Below are 27,150 nucleotides of genomic sequence, written 5' to 3'. Positions count from 1 at the left end.
ATCTTACTGGCACGAAGGAACGGGTTCGAAGGTCACATTAGCAGACCATCCAGAATAGAAGTTTGTTCCTGTTTGGAAGAAGAGGATCATCTGATTGCTCGGGGAAGTGAATTCTGTACCGGCAGCAATGTCTTGATCACAGTAACTGCAAATATTAGACAAAAGCAGATATATCAGTTTATTATCTACCAAAATAATGTAAGTAAATATCTTTTCCAAAGGTCGGTGAAGTTCTAGTGCGCGCTAGTGCATTATCCACTTCCAAATAAATAGAGATATTTAAGCACCAAGGCCAATAATACTTGATCATTTGAAATTATCTTCATCGTTGGCACAATCATTATAAGAACATAAATTTTTTTTCAAAGTGTCGGTTAGACAAAGGATCCAATAATGCGGCCAAAATGCTCAAGAATCGTTTACAGCAAACTTTTGAGTCCTTACACTTCTCCGACAGTAAGACTGGTGGTCCTTATCTCAAGGGAATCGAAATAGCAGCAGCTGTTTCCATCACAATAATCGTCTCTTCCGTAAAGTCTAAAGGAATTGAACTTTATCTTCACAGTGGTACACACAGGAGCCTGGATCCATTTCACACACTTTATACCTGTAAATTCAAAACAGAAAAGATAATAAAAGGAGGAGAGAATACTTCGTATTGATAATGCTAACATTACTTCTGCAGTTCTTGAATTGATTTTTATTTCAGAACCAAAGCAGAAAATAATGTTCTTATAAATAGTATGCATTTTCAGGCCTCTCTCTTTCATCCTGTTTTATGTTATGGTGGATGTATGTGCTCATTCTCCTTTCATGAAGGCGGTTCTTTGGGGTCTGAGTGCCTAGAGGCTCCAGGCAGAAAATCCAAGCACTGTAGACAACTCAATTAGTGGAAGAAGCATAGTGCATTTCTGACTGCCAGCCTTCCTAGGCGGAGTATGCCCAAAGGAAAGGCAGTGGACAGCTACATGTACAGTAAGCTTTCATTTCTTTGCCCAGGAGAGAGACAGGAATTCTTAGTCCTTTTATGAATGCCAGTGGTAGTAGTAGTCACTTTCCGTGGTGTTCTTGTCAGAAAAGGTTTTACACCAGGAATGCTTTTCTTAACGATGACTTGTTAGAAAATAAAAAGAATCGCCTTGAGCTGAAGTAAGTCATAAAACTAGTCATTGCTCACTTTTACTGAAGTACAATGGGAATGGCAAGGCAGTCAGTCTATGTTTCAGCTTACGACACTGCATCCTTGGACTTCTAGTAATTGGGAAAGAGGGAGGACTGAAGAGAAGGTCCACTCTTTTATAACTGAGAAGGAGGAATCAAGTCATCTTCTGTCAGACTGCCTTCTGGGCATATAATTCAATGGTTACCCAGTTTAAAAGTAATCATAGTCTTTAGCCTATTTGAATTTAATGATTTGCATGATATCAGCAATGGTGGTCACCAGGCATACTTATCGTCAACATTTCCAGTGGAAAGACAGAACTGCCCAAGAGAAGGAAGGGAAGGGTGTAAAGTTGAGCAACGGGCAACCAGGCCACTGCATGCCAAACATTCTCTGACCTTCGGATCCGACAGTAGGAAATAGCCGGCCATAGCAGTCCTCAGAAAGCGTGTACAGATTTCAGTCTCTCCGATGAATATATATAATTCTGTAACTGAAGAACCTTGGCCATCAATTTGCTAAACAGTCAAACATTAAAATTAAGGCAAACATCCAAGGTGTCGGATAATAGAAATGATCAGACTTGTAAATAACTGAATGAATGGCTGAAAGAAATCGGTCTTCAGAGAGGGACTCAGAATGAAAGGCTGAGGAGAACGAGCTCATGCCGAACCTCGAAGGCAATTAACAGTTAGGTTCCAGAAGGTTCCTTGCTTCAGGAAATGGGAAGACAAGACTACCGATACTTGAGTTCAGAGGGAAAAGCAACAGATGATACACGATTATGAGACCCACCTGATGGCCAAGTTCGGGATGCCTGAGAAATGTTATTGCCAAGCTGTATAATGTAAACTTACCTGATGGGTAATTATTGGGGTGGTTTGGAGAAGTTACTGTCCCAGGTGCAGTGACATTTGCTGAGCAACCTGAGAGAAGGCTATCTGCAACGCAAAAGAAAATTAACTAGGATCAAGGACAAAGCTCTCGTCCAAAACTATAGTTTGAGCAAGTATGAGTTTTAGCCATTCTTCCAGTCAGTGAATCACCTAGAGAATGCACGGTTTTCCCTCATATAGTCCACTATTCTTACATCCTGAAGTCTGTTATCCAGAATGCATAGATTTTAAATAAATAAAGCTACTCTCTCAGAATGACTGGAAATATTACATTTAATAATGTGCTTGGTATGGGCTGTGTTTTCAATAAGCCCTTTGTTTTTATTTCATTAAGGCCAATCAGTTCATGATGAAACATACTTCATAAATGATTTCATAAAAGTTTTACCATAATAAAAAATTATATTTTGGAATGTGGTATTTCAGATCTAGAAGAAAATTCTATTAGCCACAAGAACTGCAGAATCTCATTCGTTTCTGTCAAAGGAGCTATCAAGTATTCTCTACCAAAGACCAGAAATCACCCTCTTTGATTTGAGTGACGGTCTCACAGTGAGTGCCACTTGTTCCGCTGCGACAAACACAGGAACAGTTCTTTCCTACATAGCCATCGTTCTGGCAAGGGTTCGTGGTTATGCCGCAGTTTTGCATCCATTTTGCTGATTTGGTGCGGAAAGGGACAAGGAAGGATAGCATTAGATTATTTTAATCCCCTCACCATTGTTTTGTTCAATGTCTCAGTTATAAAGCACCTTGTTTATACTGAATGTGGCGCCAATTGTAGCCACCTTCACTATTCATACTGCAACAGGTAAATCGTATACTGTATACTAGCTTCAACTTACTAATGCAAGGATACATCGTGTTTGCCAGTAGCTTGTCATAGTGGCTCAGCCCATTTCTGCTGCCAATGAGTTCTTGCGCCAACGGATTCTTAGTTACTATTGTGTTTTTGCCATTCACAGTGAAGTACTGTTCCAGCGGCAAGACAAAGCTTGATTAAAAGGCGAACTATACGGACTCAAGAAATGTATTTCATAAATTCTCAGACAAGTAGATTGATTGGGGCAGAAACATTCAGATTTCTTTTTAAAGTCTTGCGGTTTGTTCTAGCGATCATGGATCACTTGAAAAGATGAGCAGAAAAATACCAAAATTCGGAGAATGATTTTGTTTACTAGAACATTCTATGCCCTAGGTACTGCACGAACACTGAAAGTTGAGTTGGTGACCGAAGGCAAGGATATGAAGTGTAATACGCATACATTTGTTTCCAGCATAATCTAATTCACAAAACTGTTACACAACCTTAATTCATAATTGCAGGTAAATTATTGATGTTTGTACTATAAGAAGACTTCCCTTGGGTATAAAAAGGAAATGATAAAATGCGTGTAATTTAGTCCTACTGTATGCCAGACATAGAATGTATATAAATATTCATATCATTTTATGTTCTTCAGAATTTTTCATCTATACATGCAAACTATAAATACCGATTAATCATCAGTTTCCTCGTAACTACATGGACTCATTAATGAAGGCACAGATCACAGATAAAAATAAAAACGTGAAGTTTATATTTCCAAAAGTCCAACTCATTTTTCACCATTTGAAGAGAAGGAAAGGCTCCTGCGCCTGTTGAAATATTCTCCGACTTCAAAGTTAGCCTTTCGAGCATAGACAACTATTAAGTGTACAGAAAAGTTTTCATGCATTGGAATTCATCACTAACAAAAAATAGTCTGTAACAATTCCCATTCAACTCGCTCCTTCTGATTCTTCCATTCAGTTTGGTGATAAGGAAATCCGGCTTCGAACATCGGCCATAAGAGAGGTTGCATATATTACAGTAGATAGGCCTTGATCCTCTTATTCTGAACTATACAAATAAAGGAACTTAATGGTTTCGGTTGTCTTTGAGTGAAAAATGTCGAGATAAAAGGATTCAAAATGAAAGAGTATCTTAAGACGTTAAGAAACCAGAAGAGAAAGGAATCAGATGAAAAGCTAGAAACTGGGACTCTGTAGTAAGCTTTAAGAAAGATGTCAGTCAACTTACACTCGAACCATAATGCATATCTGATGAGAAATCGTATGGCAGAGAGTAGTTGTTGTCATTTCTTTTCTGGAAGTTTCCCTCTTTGCCGGCTTGTATGTTTGCGAGAATGATGGTCACATAGTCATCCCTGTCAGAACGTGACTGCTCGTGGAAAAATCCCATGGCGTGGCCCACCTCGTGAGCAACAGTCCCCAGCTGAAAGTAAATGAGAGATGACAATAGCATTAGGGACCTGAGTAGGGGCAACTGTTGAAGGAAATGTATCATATGGATTTGTGATACAGATCAAAGAAATACCAACTGAAAAAAAAAAAAAAGCCTAAGTATATTCTTCAAAATCAAACAACTTGAATTAAAATGTAATATGTACGTTCATGAGAACGAGGCTCGTTACGTTAAAATAGCGTATCATTGTTCAATGGATATGCAAATGAAGGGTTGCATGTCCCGTTGGTATTTTGCACAGGGAACATTTCTTCTGCTGGGTACCAAAGACTCACCGAAGAGCATCCAGTTCCGATGGACAAATCTTGGGGTGATGACTGCATCCCGACGTATGACCAGCACCCAGAGCCTTTGATAAAGTTCAAGTAACTGCTTGGAGGAGTCCCTGTTATCAACTGGAAGTCAATACAAGTATGTTCCTTCCAGTGAGCCAGACCAGCCTCTACTGCTGTGGTACTCACATCCGCTGGAACAATATAGAAGAAAAATAGTTAATGATTCTCAATATTTTGTTGGGACGAGAAGGTAAACGAATCCTATGATATTCTGGACGAAGAGAGGGTTTCAAGGATCGTTTCTTTGTAAAAGGACAAATATGAAATGAATGACTATAAGTGTTATAAGGACTATAGCATTACTTAATACTGTATATCTGGGAAGGTGTGGAGTAAGGATAGAATAGAATATAGCATTTAGGCCAAAGGCCAAGTGCTGGGGCCTATGACGTCATTGAGGCCTGAAACAGAAATTAACAGTAAAAAGGTTTGAAAGGTACAGAAAAATAAATGAAAGGGGTTGCTCCTAGGGGTCGAAGGGACGCTGCAAAGAACCTTAAGGAATGCTTACAGTACAGCGCGTGAAATGCTTACGGAGTGGAGTAAAGTTTTAACTAAAAGAGTAACAGCTAAAGAAGTTGCAATGCGAGAGCTGTGCGGTATTAGACGAAGGGAAGGGTGTGGATCAAGAGTTTGTAATAAAACAGAAGTTAGAAAGGTTTCAGAGCAAAAGGGAAATGGAAAAATATTACAGTAGACTTGACAGAAATGCCGAGGCATATGTTGACTTGCTGTGCAGAATACGACTTCGCAAAAGCAGTCAGCATCTGTCATGAATCAAGGGACGATAGATCTCGTAGACGGGCTGGTCTCAGACGAGGAAATTTTGTTTCCATGGCTGCTTGGTACTTTTAAGGATATTTTTACCAGTCTGAAAACGATATATTTTCATCTGATTCCTTTATCTTGGGGTTTTTGGAAGATAAGAAAAGAAGAGAGTTGTAGAAGCAAACCTGGAAGGGGAATTTGAGCGAGAGTGAGGTTTTGAGGGTCAATGGAAACAAGAATGATAGGTCAGCAACTGTTGACATAGACACTGAAGGAATAGCAGCTGATTCATTCTCACGTTGATTCAGTCTGGGATTTAAGGTGAAAGCACCAGATGATAATTGTGTCAAAGAAGACCGCCAGAGTTCTCCAGAAAGTTTGGAATGTAGTTGGAAATATAAAATGGTAGTAAAGGCAGCTCTCTTTTGCAGAAATTAATTGTTTATACTGAAAGCCATTGGATGGCGTATATTGAATCTTGATGAGGAATAAGAGGAAGGGTAAGAGATGAATCAGTTCGAGGAAGATGAGGTAAAATGGTGAAAAACAGCATCTGAGTATTTGAAGGGGGTGACAGCGTGCAGAGAAGGGAAGGCGGTAGGGTTGGTAAAGCGAGTGTGTTTCATGGAAGTCCTGGGCGGAGGAGCAGAAGACTGCTGGAAAGTGCTGCTAGATGAACAGGATTAAGCACTGCCAAGTAAGGATATTAATTAATTTCTAGGAAGCATAAGAATGTATGTAAAATAGGGATCAGTGACACAATGTATGGTGTAGGATCACTGTAAGACTGATTAATGCATAAGAATGTATGCAAAACAGAGATTTGACACAATACACATTATTTTTTTAATCCTTTCTTCATTTTTTTAATCCTTTCTTCTTTGCTTACCTTTTTCACTTATTCTATTTTGCGGACGTATACTTGGTTGACATTGGAATACCTTTCAGCTTGTTCTACTAAGGAAAATGTACATTGATAATGGTAATAATAACAGTAAAAATAATAATATTGATTTGCGAATGATCCATGCACTATTAGCATTAATAAGAGAGGCTTTCTTGTTCATGTGGTTATCCTGTTGTTGCAGATCTCTGAACATTCGATAAAATGCAAGTGGTCATTCACTCACTGTCTCCAAACTGGTACGGCACAACTGGAGTTCCGTTTGGTCCATTTGGCCATCTCATGGAAGTGTATGGTATGGCCTTCCTCTCCAGCAACTGCCTTCTCTGCTCAGGAGACAGCAAGATGTCGCTTTCAAACAGCTCTTCGCCCTTGACGTGAGTGGGGTTGACTTTCTCAAATCCACCGAGCTGTTGGGATGGGTTCATGAAGTATATCGCGTTCCTTTCTCCAAACAAAAGACAGCAGCATCAGAGTAAAAATACTTAAACAGATGGCAATAGATTACCAAAACTCCAAACATAAGAAAATGTAAGTTCTTGGTATTTTAACGGAATGGGATAAATGACAACTAAACAAAGTTTTTGGTTTCTCCAAAATAATAGTACAAATATTTACGAAAAAGATGGCAAAAAGCTGGATGCGTTTATCGGATGTTTATGAAACCTTAATCTTGACTAATATTAATCCTATTAATCTTGACTATTTAGCATCACAGATGAGTCGTCAACTCAACGAACGGAAAGAGAAGTCACGTAAGGGCACTTACGTCTTCTTTCATCGGGATGGGAACAGCATCGGCGTTGCTTGGAGGGGTGAACATAGGAGGGTCTTTTGCCTGGGGATGAAATCAATTCCTGAGAACATGACATTGGAGAAAGGAAGCAGCGATTGAGACGTATATATAGAAAACAGTTACACTGAAGTGAAAGCCAGAGGAGCAGTAAGCTCGTTGTCACGAAAGCTAGTCAGAACTCAGAGGTATTCCTATGATAACCAAACATTCACAGCCTCATTGAGGGATGGTGCCGATAGTGCACCTGAAGCGGTGCTCTGTTGGCATTACTAACTTGGGCTGTTTGCAGCGTCCCTTCAGCCCCTAGCTGCACCCACGTTTTAGCATTTTACTTTGTCTCCATCCCCCATTCCCTTTCGTCCAACTTGCTGTCCAACCACTCCAACTCCATCTTTTCACTGACTTAATCACTGAATCGCTGAAAATGCCCCAATTCTTTCTTGGCTTTATGGCCACATTTTTGTAAACCAATTAATAATCATTCATGTCAACTGCTGGAGATGCTGGATTCTAAACCTGTGCAATAGAGGGCCCTGTGACACACAACTAAGCGTTCAAAAACTTCGTCACAGTAATTTTCGAATGATATATGGTTTATGAATGTTCCTCCGTCAAGCCAGGCACTGAAGCGGTCCTTTCGGCCATTCAACGCTCAAGGCAGTGAAAAGAGGAGGTCGGAACGGTTGGACAGCATGATCAGGAGATCAAGAAAATGACGAAAACGAGGTCCAGGGATCTAGAGGTGGAACTGAGAGAAAACCCCACAATTGCATCAAGGAATACTAGTCAGAGAGGTTGGACAGCAAGATTAAAGAAAGTCATATTAATGTTGAAAGGTAATAGTTGATATAAAAAAAATGGGTGAAGGATAATCGGCTAACCAGTGATGATGGAGATCAAATTTTGAATGAAACACCCAAAGTATTTATAGTTCAGTTGCCACAATTTCACATTAGCTCGTGACACGTGTCTTTCGCTCTTCGTCCTACAAAGCTGTGGAACTGTCTGCTGATATTGCCGTGGGCGGTGCTGCTTCTAAATTCATGGGTTGACATTTTTTCTTAAATGCTTTCAGTGCACTGATTAATTTGTTTAGGTTTATATCTCCAAGCCAAGTTTATCTGCCCATCATTTTCTTCTCTTATTTTTTGCCTGTCAAATTTAAAATGTATTCCGCTGAAATGCGGCCACCGAATGCATGACCTTTCAGCCCCGGTCCCTTGAAGATTTCGGTAATGGAGAATGAGCGAGAATCAAAGGAGCAAAATCATTTGCATGAACACTCACCGGAATAGGACGCTTCCCTGGATGGTCATCCTGTTGGTGAAACAAGTCAGTTCAGTGAATTTCTCTCTTTATTATATTGTAAGTTCTCTGATATTTGCATAAATGATCAACGTTCCAATCTTAAATCTTAATAATTAGCATAAATGTTTTCACCTTTGGTATGAGAATAAGAAATAACTACTGTAAATACATGAACGTTTATACAGTCGATGGTTATTTTTTCAATGGTTCTATCGCATTTGAGTAAATTAGCAGCTTGAGACTAGTAGCAGTATATTCCGAGTAACATCACAGCAATTTTGACTGACAACATTTCCTTTCATTTTACTTACCAGAATGATAGGTTTCTCGGTCGTTGTCTCCTGAAAAATTAAAGTTGGCAGTTGTTGAGATTTACAGTTATCTCTCAATATATATATATATATATATATATATATATATATATATATATATATATATATATATATATATATATATATATATATATATATATATATATATATATATATATATATATATTATATATATATATATATATATATATATATATATATATATATATATATATATATATATATATATATATATATATATATATATATATATATATATATATATATATATATATATATATATATTTATATAGAAGATAGATATATGTAACTGAAAGGTGACCTTTGAAAGATCGTGGGTCAGATGTTCGAGGGTCCATTTTGACTAATATAGAAAATGCTGAATATTCGACATATATATATATATATATATATATATATATATATATATATATATATATATATATATATATATATATATATATATTATAAATATTCTGTTGTTCTACCCTCTCTGCAGTATTTTAGTAGAAATATAATAAAAAACCAAAAGAAAGACAAAGCCAGGGAAAAGCTTTCTCTGTGGAAAGTAGAGCGGGAAGCGGGCTAGCTGTTGTGTTCAAAATTAACCGTTCCTAACAGCTTATAAGCTAGTATTGGAGACCTATCCAACAGGGAGGTTGTCACCAGGCGCCACCTTTGGTGAGGGTGTCCTTAATCATTACTTCTCTCTGTACTGTGTATCAGCGAGTTTTTGTCATTTTTCAGACCGCCCGCAGGCTATGAACGAATGGTTGTTGAATGGTTGTTGACAACAACAAAACCAGGGCCCATGTCCTTGACCCAAGGTCAGTCAGACAGAGAGAAACCAGCAGTCTAAAGAACACACTCGTTCGTGAACCTGCTCACTCTGCCCTTTGTTCTTTCGTCTTTTTTAATACTTAGTGGAACGACGTTACATGTTTTCACAGACCCCAGGCGTCAGTTGCAAGCGAGCAAGCAGCCTACGTGAAAGGTAAGTCTGGAACTGACAAGTATTTACTAACCTGCTGGTATTTCTCCCACTGTACTTCCATTTTCATTTCCCATTTCCTTAGCCACTGACTAGGGATCCTGGTGGAACCATATTTCCTGTATTATGGAGTCGAGCATACGAAGTATAACTGGAGTTGCCTAGTGAGATTGAGTAAGAGATTACCCTTGCAGTAAGTAGGAATTAGGGAGGGGTCAATTATAAGTAATCCTCAGGCAAGACTTGAGACCTGATCATACCACTGCTTGGAAGAGGAATAGCCTTTAATAATCTAGGAAACTTCGTATGAGCTCGATACTAGGGCTGTTAGCTGTTGCGTCACAGAAGTTAACGTAAGGGAGATTTTACTGTGTCCGAAGGGGACTAACTGGTGCATGTAGATTCCCTCACTGTAACAATTCATTTTCCCTTTGTTGGACTGGGTGGGTAATCAATGGGTTTTATGTAATTCTTTTTGTCCCAGAGTAAATCAAATACCCAGTACCCTAGTTCCAACTGACAACTTAATCTAATTAAGTTAATTGTCTGTCTTTTGGGGTAATTTACAGCTTTAATTGACAGGATTACGTGGGCCGTAGGTAAAGCAAGGCTATACAAATTACAGTAATTAATAATTAACTCATCCACTGAATGACCCATGTAACAATATGTGTGTGTGTGTGTGTGTATAATATGAAAATTGGTGGGTCCCTATGAAATCTTTCTGGATCCACTAGTGATGGAAACTTTTGACAGTTGCCGCGACTTGACTGCGCAGGTGCTGGGCAGCCTTGCACATCCGCCAACACTAGGCAGACATCGTCAAACTCGGCGACTCGGTTGAGGAATCATGCCGACTGAGGCAGACTTTGGTCATACCTGGAGTGTAAGGGGGTCGTAATTCAGCCGTTACGACGGTCGAGGGCTTGAATCGCCAATGTGTGACCCAGGAATAATTTGAAGCACTCAATAACATAACCATGTTATCATGCGATGTATGAGGCCTTGACACATTGCACTGATTTATGAGAAATATTTCTAACCGACGGCTAAAGCTACGTCCACACGATCGAGCTTTGCTCGACGAACTTTGTCCGGTGTGACGTCAGAAGCGGGCAAACTGCTGACTTCGCCAGCTGTTTCTCCGCTTCTGACGTCACATCGGACAAAGTTCGTCGAACAAAGCTCGATCGTGTGGACGTGGCTTCAGGTTCAAACAGGCGCAATGTCGGAGTGAGTGTCATTCATGCACGCTGCATGGACACACTGTTTTCCCGCTTTGATTCCTTCTCCGGCCGCTGCATTCCCCCTATTGCACAGAAGGAGAGGACTCGTTACCAGTTAGTCATTTTATCTTGGTGAGTTTTTGTTTCCCCAAGGATTTTCGAATTTTGGAAGAGGGATAACAACCATCCCGGACACTGCCGAAATTTGAAAGAATCGGCCCCAAAGCGTGTGAAACGGTGAGAGTCATGGAGAACATGCCAAGTATTAGCCTAGTGTTCCATAAAAGTTTCACTGTTCAAATACTAATACTTTTTTTTTACAAATTCATTGTTCAAATACTAATACTTTTTTTTTACAAATTTGTTTTTCTACAGTTCGGTGTTGGTCTTGCAATTACATCCACAGCGCAAAATCAAACTGATGGGACGTTATGACAGAAATTAAATACGGAATGAAACATACTGGCTTTTACCGTTTCTGTCGCCACAATTTCACATTCGCTCATGACATCTGTCTTGTACCTCCGTGGGGGGATAGTGCCGTCAGTGCACCTCACGCGGTGCCCTTTAGCCATTACTTAAGGTTTTCACAGCGTCCATTCGACTCCTAGCTGTAACCCCTTTCATTCCTTTTACTATACCTCCGTTCATCGTCTCTTTCTTCCATCTTCCAATCCATCCTCCTAAAAATTGTTTCGACATTATTTTCGGCGCTGAAAATTCCATAGGTGCCAGCAAGCGCTTGGACTTTGGCCTGGATTTTGTACTCCATTCCAACTGTCTTGGTCTTATATAAAGCTGTGGAACCGCCTGCAGACAATGTTATGGGCGCTGTTGCTTCTAAAGTTATTGGCTGAGATTTTTCTTACATGCTCTGAAGGCATTGATCAATTTATTATTAGTATTTACCTATTTTTTTCTTCATATGTCTTCAAAACCTTTCCAAATGTATAATGTCTGTTCTGTGGAGGTTTGCTTACGAAGTGAGTAATCTTAATTCCTGTCCCCTTTTAACAATCGAGTGACGAATGAATAACGAAGTAAAAATGAATCGACCAAAATTATATTTATGCAGCAGACTCACCGGAAACTGACGTATTCCTAGATGATCTTCCTGTTGATGAAATAAGTCAGTTCAGTGAGTTTCATTCATTATCTCATCATAAGTGTTGTGGTATTTAAACGGAAAATGATCGGCTTCTGAAATTCCGAATCTTTAAATTCAAACTTTTTACCTTTTACACGAAAAGGAGAAAAAAATCATAAATACTGGAACCTTTACACAATCAACGGTTAGCAACTACCCTGAGATTATAAAAGCATTATATTTCGAGTGCTGTCAAAGGAATTTTGAATGTCATTTCTCCCATTGTTACTTACCAGAATGATTGGTTCATCGGTCGCTGACTCCTGAAAACGAAAGATTGACATTTTATAATAATTTTTCACGACTATTTTCGTCTTGTAATTATGCATGTTAGAGGAAACTACTATACAACATATTTTGAATACTGAGGAAGCAGTTACGAATGTTTTCAAACGGCTTTGCGAAGAAAATTGCCGCAAACATGAAAACAAAACCTCTGGTATCGTGACTAAATTGATAGTCAATAGCAGATAACAGTCCTGAATTGATAGTCAATAGCAGATAACAGTCCTGAATTGATAGTCAATAGCGGTTAACAGTCCTGAATTAACAGTCCCTCCTTTGCTAATTCTGGTGTTGTTTCTTAGGATTCCATTCTCTCCTTACCCGGTTTGCTCTCTTGAACAATGACTTACTTTCAAGTTGTTCCTCGCCCTACCCGGGCATATGCAAATGATTCTATTCTTCATGTTATAATATGTTCTTGTCTATCAGAACCTTCTCGAGAACCTATTATCAATGTTGCATAAAGTTATGCAATTCTACCGATGTTAATGCGAATCTCTGTTGTGACGCCAGTTTTAATAACCACAAATCAATAAAGTAATGCGAATCCGGATAGGTGCTGTGGTGTCTAGCTGGAATGGGACGTTATGGCGTAGCCCATATGGCGTGGCCGATTCAGCGTAGCCCTTTCAACAGTTTTTTTTTCGGCGGAGGGTCGTTTTGGCGCCATAATTAGCAACTCGTCGTTGTAGTGTGAGAACATTTATCAAAACAAGGCAGTCCCCTCGTTTGCCTGTTGTCATTATCTCTCTCTCTCTCTCTCTCTCTCTCTCTCTCTCTCTCTCTCTCTCATTCGTCACAGTCTAGTTAAGTCGTAATAGTTTTAATTGCCAAATAGCCCAATTAGCCTAAGCTATAAACTCATAGAACTCGAAGCTCGGTTCAGCTTCAAATTTTTCAGTCGTTTAAACCCTATCATTCGAAACGGCATCAAATATTTTATCAAAACTTAGAAGAAACAAGTGATACACGATGGATAACCCTTTTATTTTTGAAGCAATGAGCAAAAGTGATCCTGAAATAAAGTTTTGGAGATGTGAACATAAAGATCGATGTAAAGTGAGATTGCATATGAAGGATGGAAAAGTTATTCGCCAGTTGAATAACACAACCACGAAGCGTCTGCTGCAAAAATAGAGGTTGAAAAGGTAAAAACAAGTGTTAAAAAAAGAAGTGCTGAAACTCTCAAGCCACCAACAGTTGTGGTAAACAAACGTTTGGCTAGCGCATCTCAGGCTAGTTTAGCCTTAGCTCCAGACTTGCCTGCAATGCGAAAATTTATAGCAAGGAACAGAAAATTATTGAACAAGGCATCAGCTAACCTAACTGATTTGGAGCATTTAGTTTTACCTGAGTCCTATACATTATATGTTCCCCAACTGGGTGTGGAAGAGAAATTCCTACTGGGAGACAGAGGAGAAAGCAATAATAAGATATTAGTATTTGGAGGAATTGGCCTTCTGCAACATTTAGTCTACTCAGAAATTTGGTTTGCTGACGGGACTTTCACAATCGTCCCTAGTCTTTTTCATCAGGTGTACGTTATATCGGCTAAGAAACGTGAAGGAGTTATTCCTATAGTTTATGCTCTGCTTCCTAACAAACAAAGAGTAACATTTTCGTTTATCTGAGTTACTTAAAACCATCGAACCTAATTTGAGACCGACTTCAATAGTTTGTGACTTTGAACAAGGTGCCATTCGTGCTTTGCAAGATGCATTTCCCACCGTTTGCATTAAGTGGTGCTTTTTCCATCTATCCCAAAACATGCACAGACATTTTTTTCATTGGGTTTGTTAAATCGTTATAAAACTGATTCTGACTTTGCTTTATGGGGCAATATGATCATAGTACTCGCTTTCGTTCCATTAGAAAAGATGGATGAACACATGGATATATGAGCAGCAGTTCTTCCTGATGAACTAACAGCCTTGTTTCATTGGTTTCAGGATACTCATATTATGCCAACTGAGTAGGTGTGGAAACGTAAGGATGAACCCAATTTTTACTCCCGAGACATGGAACCTTTATGAACGAAATCTAAACAATGAAGATCGGACCAATAATCACGCCGAAGCAGCCAATCGACGCTTGCAATATGAGCCTGAAATGTACCATCCCACAGTCTGGATATTTATTGATGCCCTATGGAAAGTGCAGAAAGGACGTGACGCACATCTCGCAAAGTTGACAGCTGGATATCAGGCCCCCCAAAAGCTAAACAAGTATAGAGATGCTGATGAACGAATAAAAAATGTCATATTGGAAGTTGAATCATTAGACCCTATTGAATACCTTAGAGGTGTTGCTCATAATTACGACATGAAAAAGTAATTTCTAAGATTAAATAGATTGAATAGGTTTTTTAAAAAATTTTTATAATACGGTTTTTGCAATTCATGTTTTTAATTTATGTTATTTCTTCAGTTTATAAAATGGTGTAATACAGTATTTGATTCCAAGAATAAATGACAAAAAAGTCATATTAGAAGTTGGGTATTTTCATTGTTTTTACCCCTTTTCATCCTTTTTTGGACCTCTGGCCTGTTCTGGATTCCCGTGCATGAAAAATTTATCCTAATAAAATTTCAAAGACAGTGACACTGCAATGTTCTGACGCCTTAACGGGTACGCCGAACAGCCAAATTATATTTCTCTGACGTCGATCGGCCACGCCGAATCAGCTACGCCGAAACGTGCCAAACCTTATCTAGCTTTGTAATAATGAATGAAAATTGGAGAACAGATTCCCTGTGACCTACGAGCAGTTGGGCTGAAAAATGACCCACAGCATGAATTAGGAGCGCAGCATGTCTGAATATTTCGTTTGTTTTTCTATTTTTATACGGGGACTTATTCATTTTTCAATGTATAAGATATATGAGTGTCAATAGAGTTTATGTGAGAAAATTCACAGACAGAATGAGGTTGCAAAATCATGAAAAATACGAACAACCTTTGCCCTGAAAGTAGTGGCGCATAGGGGCAGTCTCTTTGAACTTCTGGGACAGCAGGTCAAGTGTTAGAGCAGTGGTCTACAAACCGAAATTTCTCACAAAAGCTGATTCATGAAGATACCAACGCATATATGGATTTATGTGTGGTATTCACAGTATATATGTATTGTGTGTTAGTTTTGTTTGGGCAAATGTAAACAATGGGTTACAGGTAAGGAAAGCAGGTGAGAGGAGAAGGCCACCTTGATCATTCCCATAGCGTCATGACTGATGTACTTGATATAGAATTACACTTGATAAAATTAACACCAACTTCTGCACACTTGAGGCCACACCAAGACAAGACAGATAGATAGATAGATAGATAGGTTGATGGACTAATATGGGAAGAGCAGTTTTATAAAGCAACTTTGGAAGATGTTTTAGAGTTCAGAGAAGATATGTATTTGGTGTAAGTTGAACTAGAAGCATTTAAGGGTTTAATGTGGTGAATGTTGAGGATGTATGATAAAAATAAAGCTAATTAAGGGCTTTGACAAGGATTTTCAATGAAAGCAAAACTAGTGTTAGACTGTGTTTGTGGGAAAGATTTTATTTGTTTGTTTGTGTAAAAATTCCAAGTAAACTTATGTTTCACGTTCTAAACTTTCGGTTGGATTAATTTTTTTTGTATACTGTCCTTCTTAGCCTTATTTCAAATATAAGCACTTAACATTTCCTTTGGACTGAAAGTTATGCCACATTTAGTTGAAATCTAAAGGACCACAGCTTCCAGCTGGAGTCATCTATGAAATATCTCTTAACCGGAATTCAAGATTTTGTTGACAAGACTTACTTGGCCAGCAGCGAGCGCAAGGATGAACACCAAGGAACAAGCACACAGACACGGAATGAAACCCATCCTGACTGGTACCGAAGAGCAGACACCGGATACAGTGCTATGGATGTAATGCCTCGTGCGAGTTTTATAGTTCCTGCTCCGTTGGTGTTTTGAAGTGTGGCTGATCCGCGGTACGCTTTCGATGCATGTCATTATCTCTCTTGATCACACCTTTCGGGTTATTATACAAGTGTGTTTAGCTACTGACTTTAAGTGATTTATGGTTATTTCTCTCTCTTGATCTAATGGAATTGGCCTGAAAATCGAACTGGTAACAGCTAAGTCATTTGAATATTAATGAAATGGGTTTGAAAAGATGGGAGTTCCGCTGAGTCATTTAATATGAATCATGACACGAACCATTTACCGTCGATGACTGGACCATGATCCAGAATCATCCCATCCTCGAATTATCATAATTCAGCAATTTCACATCACCTTCAGTATTCGTGAGTTCTCTTCATCTCTAGATCATTCTTGAGTAACATCATTTTCAACGTAGCAAAGACAGTTAATCTGCATTCTTTGTTAGTAGTTCTCTTAGAGTCTTTAACTGTAAACAACCGACTTGCTTTCTCCTCCGCTTTCCAGCAGGGAACGACGCTCCCCCCGACCCCCATGCTTCCAAATGAGAAATGTCATGCTACTTTTAAACCCCAGGACTCCGACTTGCCACGGCTGTTTGGGCAAATGATAATTCATTTGTTTGTGAATTTGTCTGTTTCTTCAGAAAATCCATTTCTACTTTCTCTTTATGCATATGGACCATATAGATTATGGGGTTTTGTTCAGTAAGTAAATGGCTCTTGATAGTTTTCCCGTTTGAATGGATTTCCTTACAAACCATCTGGCAAGTCATCGCTTTACTGTCCTGTTTAAATATCCATCTTCACTTTCAATGATAGATCGTGTGAAAAGATTTGTGAAAAGACACCTTGACCTCGACATTCCAAATTTTGATGATCTTTGACTCAAATTTATTGTACTAAAAACTATATATATATATATATATATATATATATATATATATATATATATATATATATATATATATATATATATATATATATATATATATATATGTATATATGTATGAAACACTGAATGTTATTGATATATTATATTGTTGGTTTTTGGGGTTGAGCAGTTTGCTTATATATATATGTATATATATGTATATATATATATATATATATATATATATATATATATATATATATATATATATATATATATATATATATATATATATATATATATATATATGTATATATATATATATATATATATATATATATATATATGTATATATATATATATATATATATATATATATATATATATATATATATATATATATATATATATATATATATATATATATATATATATGTATATATATGTATATATATGCATATATATATGTATATATATATGCATATATATAATATATATATATATATATATATATATATATATATATATATATATATATATATATATATATATATATATATATATATATATATATATATATATATATATATATACATATATATATATACATGTATATATATATATATATGTATATATATATGTATATATATATATGTATATATATATATATATATATATATATATATATATATATATATATATATATATATATATATATATATATATATATAATATATATATATATATATATATATATATATATATATATATATATATATATATATATATATATATATATATATATATATATATATATATATATATATATATATATATACATGTATATATATATGTATATATATATGTATATATATATATATATATATATATATATATATATATATATATATATATATATATATATATATATATATATATATATATATATATCACCACTAGAAGACACATCCCCAGCAGCGCCTTTTCTATGGCGTGCGGAAGCATCCTGGGAATGCACAACAGTGATTTGAGGTGACTGCCCGGGAGCAAGCCCTACTGCCTCCTTCTCGTTTTCGACATGCCCTCTCCTGAACCAGGAGTCCGACAGAGGTCTAGTCTGGGAGAATCCAGTGGGTCAACAGACACCTCTCAACTAACACTTCACTTCGAGGAGCCAATTTTTCAATGGCTTGGCCCATCGTCTGATGGCTGAGCACAGCTGAAAATTTAGTGTCCATTTGGACTTTAACCTGACACGGTGATAGGATTGGATCAACAGGGTCGGACAAAGGAGAGTTAATAGGAGAGGGTTAACAGATTGAATTACCTGTTCTACAGACTTAGCAGATGATGACCTCTGCAAAGCTCAACTCTGTCCCTTTCTAACTTCCAGAGATACTTCAAGGCTGACCATTCATCCGTTGTTAGATGCATACATTCCTCACATGTATTCTCTGAATTACAAAATTTACCCTACATGAAGAGCAACCAATGGGGGTCGACAGGCCGCCTTAGGCAACCGAGTCCTACAGCCCAAAGCACAACATTCATACTGGGAACCAGAATCAGACATATTGTACAAAGAATTAATTCCGACCACAAAAGCAAAGCGCTAGCTAGCAAAAAACCACAAAGAAATACTTAAGTATAAATTGCAGACAAAAAATTCAACCACAAAACGAGACCGTGTTACCGGTCTCGGCAGAAAACTTACCGGGTTCTAGAACATTGTTGGGATAGTTCTTGTTACCTATAGAGGCGCTGGTAGAGGGATCACCTAGGTGTTTTTAGCTCTAGCGCGAAATTTAAAATTCCTCCTGCCAGAGACGACAGCTACAAATACCAGGTGTTCTATAAGTAAAAACCCTTGATCCTGTGATACGCTGTCAATTTGACAGGAGCGCTGGACAAGGGAGGCCTCTCTTTGAAGGGGATGGAACACCCTTCCCTTAAAACTTTGATCACCCATTGAACTGTCCCCCTTTCATTCTCCAACTTTCCCAAAAAGCTGGAGTCTGGCCACCCACAGACGCATGAAGGACTGAGTCCTCATTTACGAGTTGCAGGTTTGGAAGCAGGTCTCTTGACTGCATGCGAGGCGAAACGTACAGTTGCTCGTGGTCTTGACTGTGATCTCTGCCTGCCACCTCAAAAGGGGTGAGGCTGAAGAGGAGATGATGACATAGTAGGGGTGGCAGTCCACTCTCTTGGATGTCTCGTGGATTGAGTAAGTAGTTCCTGAATCGATTTCTTGTGAAGGTGAGAGGTAACTTCCTCCACTGTTGCTTGCGGGAAAAGATGTGTATTATCCAAGGGTGAGAGGAGAAGTGCTGACTTATGTGAAGAAGTCACTCCCTTTGATACAAAGGAGACCCAGAGTTCTCTCTTTTTCACGATCCCCGTGGCATAAAGGGAAGGTACTCCACTGAACCATCTCTGACCGCCTTTTCCGCGCAAAAGAGAACACTACGCCAATCAACTGCAATATCTTGAGGATGATCCAAGTCTCTCATCTTCTTTGCTAAGGTCCCTATGGACCAATCCAAAAAACTAAAGATCTCAAACACTTTGAACAGATTTTTCAGTAAATGGTCTATCTCCAATGCAGAGAACATAGTCTTTGTAAAGCAAAAGGTGGACCTACAGGTTGAATCAATGAGTCTGGAGAAGTCCCTCTGGGAGGAGGCAGCCTCCCAGGGAGGGAGCTTCTCCAGTAGCATACGACCGATATCTTCTTGCAGACAGATGAGAAGGCGGAATGCTAAAACAAGCTTTGCCTTGACGCCTTTTTTCTGAAAGCCAGTTATCCACTTTCCCCATAGCATTCTTAGACAAGGATGATAAAACCACTTCTGGAAGTCTAGACGAATCACCAGGCAGGTCACTCATCATATTTGGGGAAGCAAGAGAAGAGGGAGCTGCTGGTGCGAAGAAATCTGGAAAATTGTCTAACAAATAATTCAGCAAAGCAGCATAAGCAGACAGGGTGGATTCCTGTCCTAAATCTTCCTCTTCTGATGAGATTGGGGACAGCGAAGGATCTTCGGGTGCTACTGTAGACGAAGCGGTAGACTTCTTAAGAATACCCAAAATATTATCCAACTGCTTCTGAGGTAGTACCAAGAAAGGGTCCAAACTGGGAGTTGTTACATCCACTTTTACAGCCACTCTACTTGACAGAATTGTAGATGTCGGGCGGTGCGCACGTAAGACACCGGGCACTTCAATAAAGAAGAAAACAAAACAGGAGCAGGCGTCGAACAATCTGGGTGCTCAGTCATGGAAGTATGCATTGGCGCCGGAAGGCTCTCTGGCGCCAAGCGGTGTGTGGGCGCTACTGGGCACTTCTTCTCTACTGGGTGCTCAGCTACTAGCGGGCGCTTGGCTGTCAATGGGCACTCAGCCACCAATGGGCATTGCTCGTTCCCGGCCGGGCGCTCAGATGAAGAACGGGAATGATTGCGAGAAGTCTCACTTGGACGAAGAACTAGAAAGCTTGTGGGATACTGACGATGACCTGGGAGCTACGGACGGTGAAAAATGTTCAGGACTGTCCCATTTGCGGCACGATGGTTGTGGACCACCAGGCTGTTCCCTAAACCTCTTGCCATATGACGGAGGGGACTGGTCCCTGAGCGATATGTGTCTTTTCAATGGACAAGATTTGTCTGGGAATCTCCACTGGTGGCCGTGAGTAGGGCTAGAATCTCCCAAACTAGATGATAGATGATGAACACCTAACATGCCTTTCCAATGGCTGTCTTTTGTCAACACCTGGGACATCACAGGTGCGACTGAGGGGGGCGACTACCTGTGGGCAGACCCCGCCAACCTCCCTTGGGCCTCCATTATGCCTCCTCCCCGGGCTGGGGGAGTATGGCAGTGACCTTTGCCTAGGAGAGTTAGTGGGACGGCCAGCCACCTCCTCCACTTACACTTCACATGTACGCTTCCCACTTTCCTTTTACAATCCCTTTCTAACTTCAATAGGTGAGAAGCTAAAGTTTTCCATTTTTCTCATCCCATTCACAGCATTCCTCACATGTCAATTCAACTGAACAAATTTGCCCTTACATGTTCGTACGTAAAGTGTGTGAGTCTTAACATGCTTTAATCAAGCGAGTGTTGCAAGCCTCTGCTGCAATACCTACTCGATGCGGCAGAGTCTGACATAGGTACTAGGTAACCAAGTCAAAATAAGTAAATCTCCTAGGAGAATAATAGTAAAAAATCAGGATAAAACACTGTCAACTAATTCAAATACAAAAGCCAAAGGCTACTGCAGCAGAAAATACACCACCAAAAGGTAAAAATCTCAAGACGGAAACCAGAACTGAGCTGCTCTCTTAACAACATGTTGCTGTTAAGCCAGCAAAAACAAAAGTGAAGCTCTTAGCTGAGTTGGTCCTCTCTCTCTTACCCCAAAAGTGGGTGAGGTTAGTCACCTACATGAATAAAAAACTAATGCTACCGTGATTTTCAAAATTGAATCTGCCATCGAGTTAGAAACTCTTAGCTAAATAATTACCGGGTAAGTTACTTATTTAAAACTACCAATTTGCTGCTGAAATGAGCATCACAATTATTCAAGCATGCATTAAAACAGAGTAAAATCATATTTACAACTCTAGAACGTGATTGTAGCTTACCTTACAGACCTTACAATTCGTTCGGGTTGCCCCAGGTCCCTCAGTGTGAGGCGCCTTTGATGTCTACCAGAGAGTTGCTAACGCATTTTCCGGTATATTTTGCATCTTTCCAGTCTTGGATGGTCTGGGATGCATCTTAGATATTTGTCTAACTTATTCTAAACACATCTACGCCAATTCTGTTATGTTCTCAGATGAGCTGGTAGCGCATTGAATAGACGCTGCATTATCGATAGTGCGTGGTGGATTAATGTCCTGTGTGCTTTCCTTAATTTTCCTGGTATAGCTTTTGGCACTATTAATCTACCTCTGCTTGCTCTTTTTGATAATTTTAGTTCCATGATATTTTCGGTAATTCCTTCTATCTGTTTCCATGCTTGAATTACCATGTAGCGTTCTCTTCTCCTTTCAAGACTATATAAATTTAAGAATTGTAGTCTTTCCCAGTAGTCAAGGTCCTTAACTTCTTCTATTCTAAATGTAAATGACCTTTGTACACTTCTATTTGTGCAATATCCTTGGTAGTGTGGGTACCATATTATATTGCAGTATTCAAGTGGACTACGACGACGCTTTATGTGCCATAACTGGGCGTGTTCAGCTTTTCTTGTTTTCAAAGTGCTGGAACAACATTCCCATTTTGTTTTGTATTTTAAGCAATAGAATTAAGTATTTGATCATTGCATAGTATATTCCTATTCAACATCACACCAAGGTCTTTAACTTTTCCTTTGTTTGTGATTGTCTCATTATTAGGTCCTTTATATGCATATAGCATTCCTACTTTATCACCATAGTTCATTGATTCAAATTTATCAGAGTTAAATACCATCCCTATTTATCTCTGCCCATTTATATATTTTATTTAGGTCTCTTTTGTAGCGAAGTTCCTATCTTCATCACTAAAGCAATTTCTTACTTATTCTTGTAAGCCACTATAAAACTTCTTACTACTGAGTCCTTAACATTACTGTCTATGTCTGCAATCATAATCACAAACAGCAATGCAGCTAACACCGTACCCGTGGTACAATCGATACTGTAGTTTCATCCGATTTCTCATCGCTTGCAATCACTATCTGTTTTCTGTTTTGCAAAAATTTTTATCCATCTTCCTACTTTTGTCAACAATGTTATGTTTTCTAATTTTTTCGCTAATATATTATGATCTACCTTGTCAAAAGCCTTTTGCAAAGTCTAGGTAAACCATCTGTATCTTTTTCTATTTATCATATTTTATATATGCTTTCATGGTGGACTAACAGTTGTTTGTGTACTTTTCCGGTACAAAACCATGTTGTCCTATATTAACAATCTATTTTTCATTAAATGTTTCATTATATTTTTTATTACCCTTTCATATACTTTCATAATATGAGATGTCAGACTCACAGGCCTATAATTACTTGCCTCTAGTCTTGGAACCACTTTTGAAAAAGTAGAGCATATGCTAATTTATTCATCATAAATCTTGCCTGTATCTATACTTTGTCTTAATAATATTATACTGCTTTGCGATTGAATGAACCACTTTCTTTAACAATATGACAGGTACTCCTTCTGGTCCTGCTGTTGATCCATTTTTACTCATTAGCTCAGACAATATCGGCTTCTGTAATATCTATATCTGATAAGTATTCAGTATTTTCTACTTTTATTTCTGTATCATTATCTTCATTTTCACCCTAGGTGTAAATTCACTCTTATATCTTTCAAGCATTATGTTACATATTTCCTTTTTTCATTCGTTAATCGCCCTTCAATTTAGAGGGCCTATTTCTACTCTTATTTATTCATCTTTTGCATATGAATAAAAAATTTTAGGTTTTGCTTTGATATTTTGTAGTGTCATTTCTTCAGGTTCCTTTTTCATTTTCTTTGATTGTATAATCTTTTGAATGGTTTAAAGTAAAAATTTACCCAAGATGGGGGGAGGGGGCACTCAAGGAGGCTAGATTTACAGAGATGCCCTGACCCAAATTAAGTGAAGCCACTGTGGCCCATCATTTTGACATTTCTATCTCACATGTTTGTAAGTCAGTTATGATCAGAACTTTATTGTAGGTAGTTGTAAGAATCAAATTTTATTTATGTTTAGGTAACTAACTAATATTTTATCATGTTGTAAAGATTAAAAAAAAAAATGTAAAACTAGCAGTTCAACTCAAGTGAACCTATTGCAAAATCTCTGCAGTTTTGTCTTGATCGCAAAATTCACAGATTTCAAGGAAGTATATAAATCAACTATTACATTCCTTACAGTGTTCATTAATTGGATGTGAGCTCACTAAATCTTTTTCTCGGGATAATAAACGTCCAGCTCAGAGGAAAAATGCTTTGCTAATCAGAGTTCTTGTGTCATGAAGCATGCAGTGATGCCCTCACAGATAAACCTAATAACACAGTGCAGTACTTAAAGTTGAACAGGGGGATCTAATTCCCCATCAGAGATGTTGAAATACAGTATGCCAGCGCAGTGAAAAATGTTCCAAAAGTCAGCATCTTTTTCTTAAAATTGCGATATTACTCTAGGAAGAAAAGATTTTCATAAAATTGTTCACATAGTGTAAGAATACCATATCAACACAGAATTTTTCAAATATAGCAGAACAATGTTTGACAGTGAGCCGGTAAAAAAACAACATATTTTGCTTATCAAACCTATTTCAGAAAATTACTTACAAGTATGATATTCTTATGCTGCAAAGCAGTTTTTGACGATGCTGCTTGCTCAAAACAAAATGCAGCTAGCAGACACATTCATCGCTTACTACACTTCAGTAGCCAGTAATGTTAATTTAAACTACCTGTTGGCACATAACATACATATGTATCTATACATATATTCTTATTTGTAAATTATGAGAACTTTGTTTTTAGTCAATTCAACAAAGTGTCTGTGATTTATTGTAATGGCCAAACACCTGGACCACATAATACTTAAACTTTTAGACCTTGATATATGATTCAAATGTTTCAGGACAAAGAGCTTCTGCTAAAGTTTTTAAAGTAGATAATGTGTATTTTAGTAGGAAAGTAAAGTACATTTCTCACTTCCACCTAAAAAGTCATACAGAATGTTTACGAAAATTTTTCGCTCAATGAACAAAAATGTAAAAAAAAAACATTAAAAAAAAATTTTTTTTAGCAATGATATTTTAGGACATGTTTATTTAGACACATACCAGTCCAAAACTGTAAAAAACTAAAAATCGATAATTCCTCGAAATTCGGCGATCGCGCCGATCGCCCCTTAGAATAGTCCGAAATACCATAACGGCACATAAAACCATCATGTACATGGGCGCCTACTTGTGCAGTATTACTCTTCAGAGGAAATATCTCTGCAGACTTTATTGCCACAAACTTATTTTTATTATTTCTCCTCTTTATATCAGTATTAGTCAATTAATTATTTGTACTTCTGCAGAGTGATTCCGAAGCTCACATGTCCCCTTATTCTGACGAACGCCCTCACAAATTGAATATCAATAAATATGGCCAACTTATGAAATGTACTTTAGCCTATACTTTTTATACATATAGCAGGAAGACCTGTATAACTGTTCAACTTGTTAATAAGCAACCACGCAAAACATTTCCTATAAAACCTCTGTGTATGAGAGCTTATTCATCTTCTATGTATAATAACTACATATATATAAGTACTCATAGTATACCTACAGTATATCTACGAGGAAGATTCCTACAAAATTTCACCATCAGCAAAGTAATATTCATCCAAAAGACTTGTAGGTGAGAACTGAATCCTTAGACTCAGAGACTAGCGAGGCATTTCGACCTCATTATGATGAGAATATTTCCTGTGTTCGCGAACTAAGATATTGTCACGACGCTTGGTCACCTACGGATTCAAAAAATAAAAGGATTCATGTCACCTCTAGACTATTAGCAAAAGACGTAATGAGAGCAGCCACCAAAAATCATATGCAATATAAAAACCATAAATCAGACTTCGAGCTTCAGACTACAAACTTCAGACTGTGCAATCAAAATATTATCCAGACATTGAGGAGTAAAAACCATCGCCTAATAATGAAAACCCTACCTATCATATATATATAGGATGCCAAGATGTCGCGTCGGCAAAAGTATTAGCGTCACTTGAACACAGATGATCTGAGCGTCAGACTCTCATAAAACCATAATATGGCATCGTGCCCGTTTAGGACTGAACTGAAGACCTTTAAAAAATCACTAAATGGTTTATGACCTATTAGAAGAAATACTTCACAGCTATTTAAAATTTAGTATTTCACAAAACGTTATTATAACCTTGACTTCTGCATCAATTACAGCAAAAATGCACCAAGTTGACCATTGTTTACGTGGATGCGCCTAACAGTGTTACTTGTAACAAAACAGATGCAGAAGTAGTCAGGAAAATGGTTTCTGATAAGGTGGTAAATATTTGACTAGAGGAACAAATTCCTTTTAAGTGTATCAGAACTCTCTTGTGGTTGAAACCTTTTCTAAAAAAAAGAGATTGAACACCATCCTTTGTTAATTCTATGTAATGGTTTTCTACGAATGAGAAAAATCCTTCAGTAATAAAAAGTTATCCCCAAGTACTATTGAACACCATTAACTGTGGCTGGGTCAGGGAAAACCACAATGACTTACTTTAACTACTCAAACCAACTATTGAGACAACATGTCTTACATTTAGAGAGCCTAAATGCTAACTGGACTTCCTGAAACTTCGTAAAAACAATACTAACTTAAAAATCAAGATGTTACTTCTTAGCACTGAGAGGGGGGGGGGGAACTAAATCATTCATTTTAACATAAGATCTGGGCAAAACGAGATATCATGCTAGCGAACGTGAAATGTGTATATCTCAACACCGCCCTGGTATTCATAAAGAGGAATAGTGATACTAATTCGATATGCATGTAAGGTCCCTCCGCTTGCTCAACTATATTTTAATATTCATCTATTCCTCACACCGCCGGACTGTGGCGCAATGTATTACTGCCCTAAACAATTCTCTTTGTGTTTTGATAATTTACTTACATTTTTACCTATTTATTTATTAGGCTGTTAATTTACTTTTTCTTTTCTAATAGCAAATCTCCTCTTTCTTTATTTCCTGTTACGTCTCTTCAGTGAACACCAAATTCTTTGGGAACTTGAATTTCAAGTCAGTGGTCCCTGTGGGCTTGTTTCATGTGAATAGGGTTCATGTTCTGAATAATAATGATAATAACGTCCTCATAATGGAACAAGAAAAAATGTCTTACAGTTT

General features: G+C 37.8%; 1 protein-coding gene across 1 annotated transcript in view; it reads right to left on the bottom strand.

The window, feature by feature from the left end:
- Positions 1–27,150, bottom strand: part of LOC136855581 (blastula protease 10-like) — a 58,863-nt gene that overhangs the window by 8,717 nt on the left and 22,996 nt on the right. Inside the window, exons 11-12 of the mRNA XM_067132675.1 lie at positions 2,566–2,717; positions 2,057–2,103 (exon numbers count right to left, since the gene is read on the bottom strand). Coding sequence (XP_066988776.1) covers positions 2,057–2,103; positions 2,566–2,717 — 199 coding nt within the window. The remainder of the gene's footprint in view (positions 1–2,056; positions 2,104–2,565; positions 2,718–27,150) is intronic.

Source organism: Macrobrachium rosenbergii, chromosome 32 (genome assembly GCF_040412425.1).
Source record: "Macrobrachium rosenbergii isolate ZJJX-2024 chromosome 32, ASM4041242v1, whole genome shotgun sequence".
NCBI classification, from domain to species: domain Eukaryota; kingdom Metazoa; phylum Arthropoda; class Malacostraca; order Decapoda; family Palaemonidae; genus Macrobrachium; species Macrobrachium rosenbergii.
Note: the sequence above shows the minus strand (reverse complement) of the source record. Positions and strands in the feature narration are given on the sequence as shown.